Source organism: Mchenga conophoros, linkage group LG3 (genome assembly GCF_057382185.1).
Source record: "Mchenga conophoros isolate Kocher_MC1m ecotype Shallow Benthic linkage group LG3, M_conophoros_male_GT1.1, whole genome shotgun sequence".
NCBI lineage: Eukaryota > Metazoa > Chordata > Actinopteri > Cichliformes > Cichlidae > Mchenga > Mchenga conophoros.
In genome coordinates, this window is record NC_140528.1 from 73,768,895 (window position 1) to 73,780,976 (window position 12,082).

Consider the following 12,082-nt stretch of genomic DNA (forward strand, 5'->3'; position numbering starts at 1 on the left):
TACATGTAAGGCTTGTCTGAGCATCGAGTGCCTAAATAACAAGCTGTGCATTCTGTAAGCTCTTAATTAGTGTTTTTATTTAAGTAAGCAGACAGTTTTCTTCTCTGCAGTTCTGATGAATGTTGACTCGACAATAGTGACTACTACTTATGTCACTTTAAAGGAAAGTGTTGGGTTATCCAAACACAGTGGAGTTAAACAGTGCATCTGCAGCGTGTTATTCATTTAATCCTTTTGCAAATATATTTTTGTTGCCGTGTTCCTTAATGAGATGTTATTGTGCAACACTTTATAGTGCTAACCATATGTTTCTTATCTAAAAAGTTCAGATAAGTCAAGGAAATGCAAGTGTCAATGTTTCGCATGTGCAGATTGAAAAGTTAAACAACTGCACAACTGAGACACCACAGCCTGCAGTCATAATGTTGTTTTCTTGACTTTTAATGTGTATGTTTTTCATTTTAATCACATGGTTAATATTAGATTGATTTTCAAAACAGCCCAGGCACTTATAGGACATATTCTGTATTTATGAGCAGAAACAGTGGCTGTGTGGTCGCTTTGCATGTCAGCACTAGGTCAAGCTGATGATTCATTTCTTTCCATACTGACAGCAAAGGCAATGAAACACTGCAGGCAAATATGAGCTAAATGGACTCAAAAACAATGATGTTATTTTCTTTCAGACACAATGAAAATAAATAGATTTCATTGACATTTTTTGTGGATGTTTATTTACTCATTTACACTCTGCCTGACTATGCTCGGATCAGCTGGTTCTTTTGTTTTGTGACATTTAAAAAAAGTGCTGCAAACAGGGACGTTTCAGAGTGCCCTCTGGTGGACAAACTAGGCGACGTCAATACTGATAATACAGCTGAAGGGTGTTTCTCTCGTCTCTTGTTTGTTTTTGTTTTCTCTCACCCCGTTTTCAGCCATTATAATTGTCGACACTGAGAAATGAACAAAATCCGAATTTTGGCCATAAATAAAAGACATTAAAACTAATCTAAAACTGTAATCAGACTAAGCAGGAAAAGCTTTGCTAAAATCCAATCCAGCAAATAAATTATATCTATTTGAGTATATTTGAATACATTTGAGTATGACAATATGAGAGTGCATGTTGGAGCCTACTCACAGCCACCACAGCCTCGGCCACTCCGGTGAGCACGGCGGGTCGGAGCGAGTGCAGCAGGATCTTGCTCTCCAGCAGGACAAAGTGCAGCAGTGTGGCGCAGTTCTCCGAGCCCAGATTCATCAGCAGAGTGCCATAGTCTGCCCCGCTGGCACGGAGGGAGAGAAGAGAGGAGAGGAATGAAGTGATGAGTTCGGACAGGGAACGGAAAGCACAGCAGAAAGAAAAGGAGAGGGAAAAATAAAGGGAAAAGAATTTGGAAACAGAAGAGTTCATTGCTGGGTCTGTAACCAAATGTAACCGGAATTAATCAAATGGGAAACAAGGAAAAGGCAGAAATACAGGCACAGAGTCAAAATAACACCATCAACATAAAATGTATTGTTTAACAATCTCGCTGTCTGCTTTACTGCTTCAGCTTGCTAAAGCGCTCTGTTTTCAGATGCTTTTTTTCATAATCTAACAAACCAATCATTTTAAAAGCCTTCATAACCACAACTTAAAAGTGACTGCCTTTTGTGCAGTAATTCTGTCTCCTTTAAATCTCTATTGTAGAGACTGCCGCACACATTACTTTGAATATCAATAGCAGCCGGTGCTAGCTTTAACAAAAGCCCGTCAATCACCATTTTTATGAGGTTTCAAGGTTGCATAAGGCAGCGTCCAGAACTACAAAAAGGAAAATAAAGTAGCTGAATTACTCATATCAGTTGGAAAATGGCAGAAGTAGCAGCAGAAAAAGGCTTTAAAAAAAGACAACGATGCAGGAATTAGCTGAACATGTTTTTTTTGTAGAGAAATGACTTTGTTATGCATTTATTGAGTAGGCAAAGGTACCTGAGCGGTAAGGGTGTACACACAGGCTGGGAGAGGATCAAAGTGTCGTTTACAGAGAGCTGCAGAGGACATTAAATAACATCAGTGACAGAAAAATACAAAAATATCACAACAAATGCTCCCTGAGTACTGCACATGTGGAAACTCTGATCTATTTTGACCGACAGCAAGAGAGAAAAACTCTGACCTGGACCAAGATTCTGGGTCTTTGTGGGGAAGGAAATGAGACATTGTGCATGAAGTGCGAGATGTGCCTGTTGAAGGAAATAATAAAACTCATGTTAGATGTTTCCTTTTAAAAGGTTGGCATTAAAGTGGCCAATGAATGATTTTGAAAGTTTCCACAGCTGCCAAGTAGTTTCCTACTTTTCAATAGGCAGTGGGTGCGGGCCTGAGACGGAGAACTTGTAGATGAACATCAGGAACTTGCGGAAGCACTCAAAGAAGGGCCAGCGGGAGAGCAGACAGATGCATTTATTGGTGTTCACAGGCCGGTTGGGGATCATCTTCTTCTCCACCGTGGTGAGAAGGCCCAGCTGGATCTTCTGCTTCTCGCTCAACAGATCTGCTGGATATGGCTCGTAAAACTGGATGGCTGAGCCATACACCTGGCAACAAGAGGTGGACGTTAAAGTGTTTGAAACATTTTGGCTCGGCGGAGAGTTTTAAACACTTAAATTTAAATCTTCCTTTGGTAGCTATGTCTTACCTTTTCACCAGAGGAGATGGTTAAGACAAATGTAGAAAAGACAGGCAGAGGGTCACGAGTGTTCGGTGCCCAGCACTCGATGTTGGCACCCATGGGCAAACAGAACAGAGGTACAGACTCTGACAGAGGGAAAGACTCATAGTCCTCTTCTGGGTAACGAAAGATTAGACCTGGAGCACAGAATAACACACAAACAAATAAATAAAAATCACATGATGAAGCAATGTGGTTGTTCAAAGCAAAACACATGGTAACGTTTAAGTTTATTGAATAGTTTGAATAGGTCTTCAAACTTCCAGGCAGGCCTTTAATCCCAGTCTCCCTGCAGGGATTAAACTCTGACCTTTAAGAAAAGGGAGATCAATATTTTGCAACTCTGATGCTCTTACAGTCAGCAGCCTGTATAATTCATTTTGAGGAAATAAGAAGCTCAACTTGATGTCTGTCACTATGAAAAAACACACACATTCTTCTGAGCATGCATGGATGCACACACGTGCGTGCGTGCACAGCAGACGCACCAAAGGGCGTGGCAGGAAGTGCAGTTGTCCGAGATGAATAAACAGCCACTTCACAGGAAAAAGGCCGGCCAGAAGATAAAGCCAGCCTGCATGTTTCCACAGGGCGTGTATGTTTGTGTGTGTGTGCACATGTTAACCCTGATGACGTTACGCAACACAGCGCTCAGAAGGCCAAACTGCTGCGGAAGCTTTCAGTCAGTGAAAATGTCACCCAAAGATCAGCGATACACGCTGAAGGTGACCTAAACACGTAAGCAGTGGCCATTGTGACGACACACAATGCCCCAACACGTCTCGCTGCTGCAGTTTTGTTATCAGTGTTTAACATAAATGCACATTTTGGAAAGACTCATGACTGCAAAACATCCTCCCCTTTTCCTCCTGCCTGGACACTGTTTGTCCAGTATATCTAGTGTCCCTGCTGTCCCTCCTCTGCACAGGTCCAAACCATCTCAGCCTCGCTCTCCAAGTTTGTCTCCAGACTGCTCAACCTGAACTGTCCCTCCGATACACTCGTTTCTAATCTTGTCCATCCTGGTCAATGAAAGTATTAGCATCTTCAGCTTTGCCACCTCCAGCTCGGCCTCCTATCCTTTTGTCAGTGCCGCTGTCCTTAAACTATACACGAGAGCAGGTCTCACTACTGTCCTGTAAACATTCCCTTTCACTCTTGTTGCAATCCTTCCATCACAGTTCACCTCTGACACGCATCACCACCCATCCCCACCCTGCCTGCACTCTCACACACCTCACCTGTGCACAGTCTGTTGCTTTGGATGGCTGACCCAGGTATTTAAACTAGTCCACGTGTAACCAACGGTTACATGTGCCTCTCTCATTCACACACACTCTGCTTGCTTCTACTGTTTAAAACACTATTATCTAACTATAACACAATAATAACACATCATTGTGTCAATAACACAATGATCAAAGTGATTTACTGATATATTGTATTTACTATTACTGTCAACCTTTTACGTTTTGCATAATATTACAGTACAGTTTTAACTAAGGCAAAACATTGTTTCAGTTATATATATTAACTACCTGCTCTTGTAAACAGCTTTAACACCACATGAGCAAATCATTTAAAAAAAAAGAAAAAAAAAAAGAGAGAGATAGTGAGGTGAAATCAGATGAATCAAAGACTAAAAACTGAATTACACGAAGACGGACACAACAACGTGACAGCAGTAACAACTGTTCAGCAGCTGCAGGAAACAGATAGCAGCTGAAGATGGCATTTTGAAACTGATCACTTTTACTCACCGGCTTTGTAACTGATGGAATTTGACGCGGACACAGACTTCTTGTAACACAGGAACACGCTGGAGCCCCACTGAAAGACCGATCACACTCTTATTATGCATTTGAACTTTCATGAATGATGCTACTGAAAGAGAGCTAAGAAACTAAATTCAGACGCACCATGCCGCAGTTGAGGTTCTTGTCCACTTTGCAGAAGGTGTGCGGCGGCGTCTCGCCTTTGCTGGTGACGATGACGCAAATGTCCGTCACGGCCAGCGAATTCTGCGGCTGGACGGGTGGTGCTCGGCGGAAGGTGATGAAGATGCGCTGCGAGGTTGCAGAGCTGTTGTTGACATTCGCGCAGCGTCCGTATGGTGTTGCCTGGATGACCTCACACCCCTGGATGAGACGCTCCTTACCTTCATAGAGCACCCTGAAAGACAAAGAGTAAGTAAAAATGTTACTTTGTTTAATACATCTGAATATTTATTTATTTATTTACTTTTTTTTTTCTCCATCAAATCCAATATTGCCAAAATCAAACTGCAACTTTAATCTGTTAAAGTTCACTTTACACATATTGTAGCCACGTTTGGTCTTCGTGCATATTCACTTTTTGTCCTCACTGAGGACCAGTACATAGTTTTACATTCACAGTTAGAGGCTAAACTCACCACCAACTTCATCTCATAAGTAGCAGAGCACCACCACACTGGTATGTGAGGTACAGACATGGAACTCAATGAAAAGAATCAGGGAACTGTTCCCAATCAATGTGATAAATAAATACAACTTACACAACCATAGAAGGATAAGAAGATCATAAATAAGAGAATGCAGGGACACTATGGGTGCTAATACAGCTTTGCCCCCCTGCAAAACCAAAGGAAAAAAAATAGCATCTCTCTCTGGTTGGTTATATTTTCCTAGCAGTAAATTTTCCAAGTAATGATCTTAACAGTCTGAAGTGAAGGTTTTCACAGAATCCTCCAAAGTAATTATTGACAGGATAAATTCCCAGGTGTCTTACGTCTATGCCTACTAGCTATTTCCATCTTCCGTGTACCAACTTTTATTTCCTGATTGGACGCAGACAATAGAAAACAGTGACAAACAGAGCAGCGCCGAAACTGATAAGAGGACATATTTGATATAAAAGAGATAAACAACTAAATTATTTCATAGATAAGAAATAAACAGCAGCTAAACCCAAAAAAGAGAAGACTGAAGTTGACAGAAACCTACAATCTAACAGAAAAGTTACCCACGTCTTAAAAAAAACAAACACATTTACTATTACTTGAATCCTGTGCTGCTCATAAGACCTAGAACAACATGCCTGATTTCAATCTCCATCTGCATGATATAAAGTCACCTTACAACATCACATTATTCTCTAAACTGCGTAGACGGTTAATCTGGACACTCTGTTACCACCACAAACTGCACACTAAATATTAACACATCACATGCTCACAGTCTTGGGAAACATATTTCCACAATGGAAAAACAAACATTAGCAATCAAAGAGTCATTTTCCTTCCTCCTCTTTAGGGCTACACCGATATCTGCCTCTTTAATTGCTAAATGCTCTGCTGTGTGGAGCAGCTACTGAGTCAGGTGTTTGCTTTTTAAAATCTGATCAACCTAAACAGTAACCGTGCAAGCTGTAAACCCCAAATAATAATCAGAAAGGTGCTAAAATGAGCAGGAACTGCAGGCGGAGTTATCTGATCTAAGGGTTTTATACTAGTAACTGTAGCTTTGAGTCTCGTAAGCTGTCAGAAACATGCTTACAGAAAAACACAGAAGGACTGATTTCTGTAAACTCCACGCAGCTTTGCTTCAGTGCAATTACGTAGTTAAAATGCAAGAAACTACAATTTCTTCAGGCGCACAAATCTGACAAAGCATAAGCACCGCACTGCTACTATATGAAAGCATCCTTCCCATGGGAAACAAAGTGTATGCCAGCGAGACACTAAATAAAGGGGTTAAACTGTGGCTCTGTGGTAAGAATAATCTCTGGTTCTCCTGTTTTACAGAGAGGATCAGTGTGTGGTCAGCACTGCTTACTCTATTCTGAAAGCTCTGGTTTCTCTTTAAAGCCTCGGTAAGTCTGTCTTCAGTGAGTGATGTGATTCAGACTTAGTAGCTGACTCATTCACATCCCAGACAGTAAAGTGGTTTTCGTATCCAGCTCACAACAGATTAAACCCTTTAGATGTTACAGCTAAAACGTTCTGTGCGCTACCTGTCTCTGCAACCTGCTCGCTCCCACGTTGAATTTCACACAGCCAAGAGCTGCAGTCTGGAAAGCAATCACTGCCCCACTGTGTTGGATTTTTTTATTTTTTGCATGACTGCAGGGCTTCTGTAGCAGCATGCTCCATGTCCTCCCTTTCCATCTGGACAATGCCATGTGGGAGGCCAAAAGCTTTGACTCCTACCCTCTACAAACTAGGACTAAAAACACACTTTTTGATCCACGGGTAGAGCCAGCCGTTGCAGATATAATAGTCCTGAAACACTCCATTTATTCTGAAAAGAGTGCAGGACAAATCAAAAGAGGCCGGGAGGACAGTTGCCAGCAAAATTCTCATTTAGGCAACAAAAACAGGGTCTTAATGGGCACGGTAAGCAGTCATGCTCTGGAGCCCCGGGCTGGGAATGTTGGACAACAGAAGGAGCGATAAATGATTTACGCTTCACTAGATTTACATTTATTCACTGGACAAGCGGAAGGTGGAGTAAAAGCAAGCATCTTCTCAAACAGCTTTTGTATTAAATTCACAAATTTTACATTAGGAGTCTAAATATTTGTTAACAGTAACCCGCAAGAAGACCATGCTGTTATTCAGCCTCATCAGAGGCATAAGTGTCTCAACTGATGATGAAAGTACAAAGCAGCTTTACAAGTTTACTTCTATTTTTTTTCCTATTTGCATGCTGAGGGGGATTGCACAATCTCAAGGAGGAAATATGACTTTGCATACAATCTTCTGTGTGTGCAGGGAGTCACGGCTATAAAGCGATACCTAGGAGGAGGAAATCACATTAGTAGATTCCTTACATAATGGAAATAAAGTCTGAGGCACCAGATCGACGTTTTTTTATTTAATCCAGTCTTGATTTTGCAGAGAGGAGGGGAATCTTCCAGAGAGGGAGCAGGAGAATGCTGGCAGTTGTAACTGGAATCTCCAGTTTGTTAGCAGGAGGAAAAAAACAAAACAAAAAAAAACCCCCCCAAAAAAAACAGGCTTTAGACAAAGCTCAGGTGTGTGAAGAACGTGAATGCCTTAAGAGGTTGCATCACTGTTCTGAAAGATGCATTACTGCATGAGATACTGCTCCTTCATTCAGGTAACAGGATAAAATGCTGCTGCTGATGAGATGTAGATTAAAAGTTCGGCTTCCTGTGACGCTAGTAAGGCTTAGGGCATACCTCGCTGCGTGAAGTGAAATATATTGGAGTTCCCTTTTAAAACATAATAGTAGGAAGCAGGGAAATTTCTATTGTCAGATACGAGCCAAGAGGCGTGGCGGAGAGGGGGAACTTTGTCACAAAATAGGGGAGAGTGAATAAACAGCTAACTCGCCTACTTCCTGAATGTCTGCAGTAATGTTTTGTCAGGTATAAAACACAAACTGACAAACCTAACAGTGGCAGGTTTTGATTGGCAGGGGGGAACCCCCCCCCCCAAAAAAAAACAAAAAAGGGGTTTTTGACAGTGACAGTCATCAAATGACGCTGCTGAAAAGGTTTTTTCATGTGAAATTCTGAATGATGACGTGACAGCACCGGCACACTAACGATCCACTTAGCTGATTGATCAGATTTTTCACCACAGGGCTGCTTTCTGCGTATGATCAACTGCCAGCATGTCAGCTAGCAATCTGCACAGCAATGACAGCAATTTGTAGCAGGTGTAATTGATCAGCTTGTTTCTCTTCCACACAAGCTCACTTCTCTAACCTGCCTTAATCACAATAACACAGCAAGAAATCAGAGCAGTAGGATGAACCTAAAGATTCACAACAAAGTGGATAAAAAAATAAATCTCATTCTTCATTTTTATATACTTGGCTGGATGAACCATACATATTTCATCTGTCTGAATTTACAGCTTACAGGAGAACTTGTGTACCGATTACATCATTTTAAACACATGAGTTTAAAATGATGTAGGATTTTTTTTCTCTCGTGCTATTCATCAGTTAAACCTAGTTCTAAAATTGCTAAATAACCCCACTTATAATGGTCTCCTCCTCCTGCAGGCAAATGGGCATTTGTGATTACAAACACCAGCATACTGTAAATAAATGGCTGACTCACCCGATGTCAATCAGCGGAGGTTTACCCCGTCCTCTCTTGTAGCAGAGGAAGAGCTCGGGGCTCTTGAGACTGCCATGATTAAGGTTGGCTGGCTGGCCGCTGTGGGTGCTCTCGATACAAGTGAAGCCTTCAGGCACTGTTTCCCCTGCTGACTTGTTAATGACGGCCAACTCAGTGATGGGCGCTTTGGGCCCGGTGGATTTAGTCTCCGACAGGTCCTGCTCCAGGGGCGTGGACTTGTCGGTCAGCCCGGCCACCACAAAGTAGTCGGTCACGCGGTGACCCTTGTCCTCAATCATGGCTGGATGTACCTGAGAAGAAAGAACAAAAAATTTACATTTTTGATTTCAACCTCATATACAGCAAAGCTTCTTGTAGCCTTCTATGCTATACTGTATTTAAATGTTCTTACAAAGCACATGGGTGTCAAACAGAATTAGCCTGCAAAAGACTCTAATCCAGTCCAACTGGGTGGCTCTGGAAAATGTGAAGGAGGGGATACATTTTGGATTTTTAACCAGTGGTACAGACCTCCATTTATGTAGTGAAGCAACAGATAAACAAATAAATGACAGAAAATTTCCTGTTTTTTCACCATCTACTTTAGAAATGTATGATTTATGATTTTAGGTTCAAAGTAAAACGGGACATATTCTGTCAGCTTTCAAAAAAAAAAAAAAGTTTTACAATTACAGGAGAGTCTGTGCAATGAGCTAACAGAGCATTTTCACAATTTTACACATACAATTATTACAATTTATCCCAAAGAGGCATGCTAATGTAACATGGTAGACTAATGTGCCTGTGTTAATTCAGCTCCATATTATTGTGTGAAGTTGCACTGGGTTGGGAGTGGTTTTGTGTGTGTGTGTCACATTTTTGGTGAGCCAATGGCTGGAATGGGGTTGGACTAATTAGAGGTAGGTGTACTTGATTGCACTGATACACTGGTCTACTTATAGCCCACACTACAAACACTGCTGTGTCGTTTTGTCTCTCTGTGCAGGTATGTAATGTGATGAAATCAGATATGTTTGGGATGGATGGATTTTGTGCTATGAATTCTATAGTGAAAGTGTCGTTTTGTCTCTCTGTACAGGCCAGGGCCTATTATATGCCACAGCCTAAAGGTAGCAGAGTTGCAGAGGCTGGAGTGACCACTGGCTATATGCTTGCAGGACAAGCAACGCACTGAGGAGGTCAAAAAGCTACCCAAGGTCTTGGATAGGATCCACAGTATTTACTGCCTCACTGCTCGTAAACACAAGATGGACACAGAAAGAGCAATCATGAAGCAGAAGATGAGCGCGTCGATCAACGGGAGCTTCTTCGTTCCAGTGGCGCCTCGAAAATCCCACGCTGCACCAAAGTTTGCACCAGATTGGGTTCTCAGGCGAGATAAGCTGAAAGACATTGTAGACCCCCTCAGGGCCATTCAGATGGTGGCGAACACACTGTCCATAGTGTTGTTTTTATTCCATTTAACATTTTATATCTTATGTATGGGCTATTTAACTATATGTGCATAAATATTTTACATGAATACATATCTTTTAAATTAAACAGTATGATTGTCCAAAGTCTTTTGTGTAGCTTGATGAAGTTCTGATCGGATTTCTTTGATCAAAGTCTGTGATAAATTATTGAATTGTGTGGTCATTTGCTTGTTCATGTCCTCCCACAACTCTGATTTGATCTGTTCCATATCCTTAGCATTACAGGTCTTGTATCTTTCACCTTTGGCAGCAAAACACTGGACTGGATCAACCACTTCACCATAAACGTGTTCCCTCAGGATTAGTTCTGCTTTAATTTCTGCAAAAGTCAACTGATCATTCATTAGAATTTGTTCTGAATTCACCTCTAAGGGCAGTGTCTCTCAAGCCTTCAACCAGATGATCTCTGAGAAGAATATCTTCGTCATTCATACCTCTAGGGTCCTTCCTCTTTAACCTGAGAAAATGTTCTAGTAATCTCAGTGCAAATGAACTGATGTCTTCATGTGTTTCTTGGCGAGCGTTGAAGAACTGAGAGCGCAGGACCGAAGCAGTTGTTTTATCCCCATACAACTTATCTAACTCATTAAAATTTAGCTCAGGTGAATTACGCTTCTCTGGTGCTAGAATTAAAATATCTCTTTTAGCCTTGCCTTCCAAGCAACAGAGTGTTAATTCTGCTCTAAAATCTACAGGAACTCCTTGCAAAGAAAATGTTGTCTGCAAATTACTTTTCCATTCACCTAGACTAATATCTGAATCCTTCCCTCTAAATTTAGTTGTGACCATATTAAACATAGGGATCATACCAAAGGGCCTAAACCCTGCACTAGAAACTGGTGCTTCTCTATTTGGGCCAGACTGTGATTCACTCTGATCAGTCATCTTGCTTTTGCCCACTACAGATTATGGTAGCCAGATCCTGTCGGCAACGCCAGTTGTAACACACCCAAAGAAAGATTCTAGGTCTGACCAACCGTCTCTGTCGTGGGCAAAAAGATGACAGTCAATAAAATTCTAAAAGATAATTTATTGACAAAAAAATATATCAAGAGATAAAAGATAAAACAGTCCAGTGTCCCATTTATGAATTATATAAAAAACACACAGTCCCAAGGCCAGAGCCAGCTATGCCACACGGCCAGTTGCACTCCACGTGTTGCCTGTAACAGGGTTAGAAGTTGTCCTTGGAGACCCACCACCCTGCAAGCATATAGCCAGTGGTCACTCCAGCCTCTGCAACTCTGCTACCTTTAGGCTGTGGCATATAATAGGCCCTGGCCTGCACAGAGAGACAAAACGACACTTTCACTATAGAATTCATAGCACAAAATCCATCCATCCCAAACATATCTGATTTCATCACATTACATACCTGCACAGAGAGACAAAACGACACAGCAGTGTTTGTAGTGTGGGCTATAAGTAGACCAGTGTATCAGTGCAATCAAGTACACCTGCCTCTAATTAGTCCAACCCCATTCCAGCCATTGGCTCACCAAAAATGTGACACACACACACACACAAAACCACTCCCAACCCAGTGCAACTTCACACAATAATATGGAGCTGAATTAACACAGGCACATTAGTCTACCATGTTACACTAACATATTTATTTATTTTCCTAGAAAAAGCGAGATGTGTTGTTGAAACTGCACTTCGTTATCTTACATTAAAGACATGTCAGAGATTAAATCTGTAGTTAAACTTCTTTAAACTGACAGAAAGGCCAGATTGAAGATCAAAGTGGGCCGCATGTGGCACACAAGGTAAAATGACATCCTTAATGTG

General features: G+C 41.5%; 1 protein-coding gene across 3 annotated transcripts in view; it reads right to left on the reverse strand.

Annotated features, from left to right (window-relative positions):
* Positions 1-12,082, reverse strand: part of LOC146580422 (DENN domain-containing protein 4C-like) — a 38,528-nt gene that overhangs the window by 13,811 nt on the left and 12,635 nt on the right. For all 3 annotated transcript variants that reach the window (XM_085267157.1, XM_085267155.1, XM_085267156.1), the window contains exons 2-9: positions 8,793-9,103; positions 4,637-4,889; positions 4,478-4,547; positions 2,685-2,854; positions 2,342-2,583; positions 2,163-2,229; positions 1,976-2,034; positions 1,142-1,286 (exon numbers count right to left, since the gene is read on the reverse strand). In XM_085267157.1, coding sequence (XP_085123283.1) covers positions 1,142-1,286; positions 1,976-2,034; positions 2,163-2,229; positions 2,342-2,583; positions 2,685-2,854; positions 4,478-4,547; positions 4,637-4,889; positions 8,793-9,091 — 1,305 coding nt within the window. In that variant the 5' untranslated portion in view covers positions 9,092-9,103. The remainder of the gene's footprint in view (positions 1-1,141; positions 1,287-1,975; positions 2,035-2,162; positions 2,230-2,341; positions 2,584-2,684; positions 2,855-4,477; positions 4,548-4,636; positions 4,890-8,792; positions 9,104-12,082) is intronic.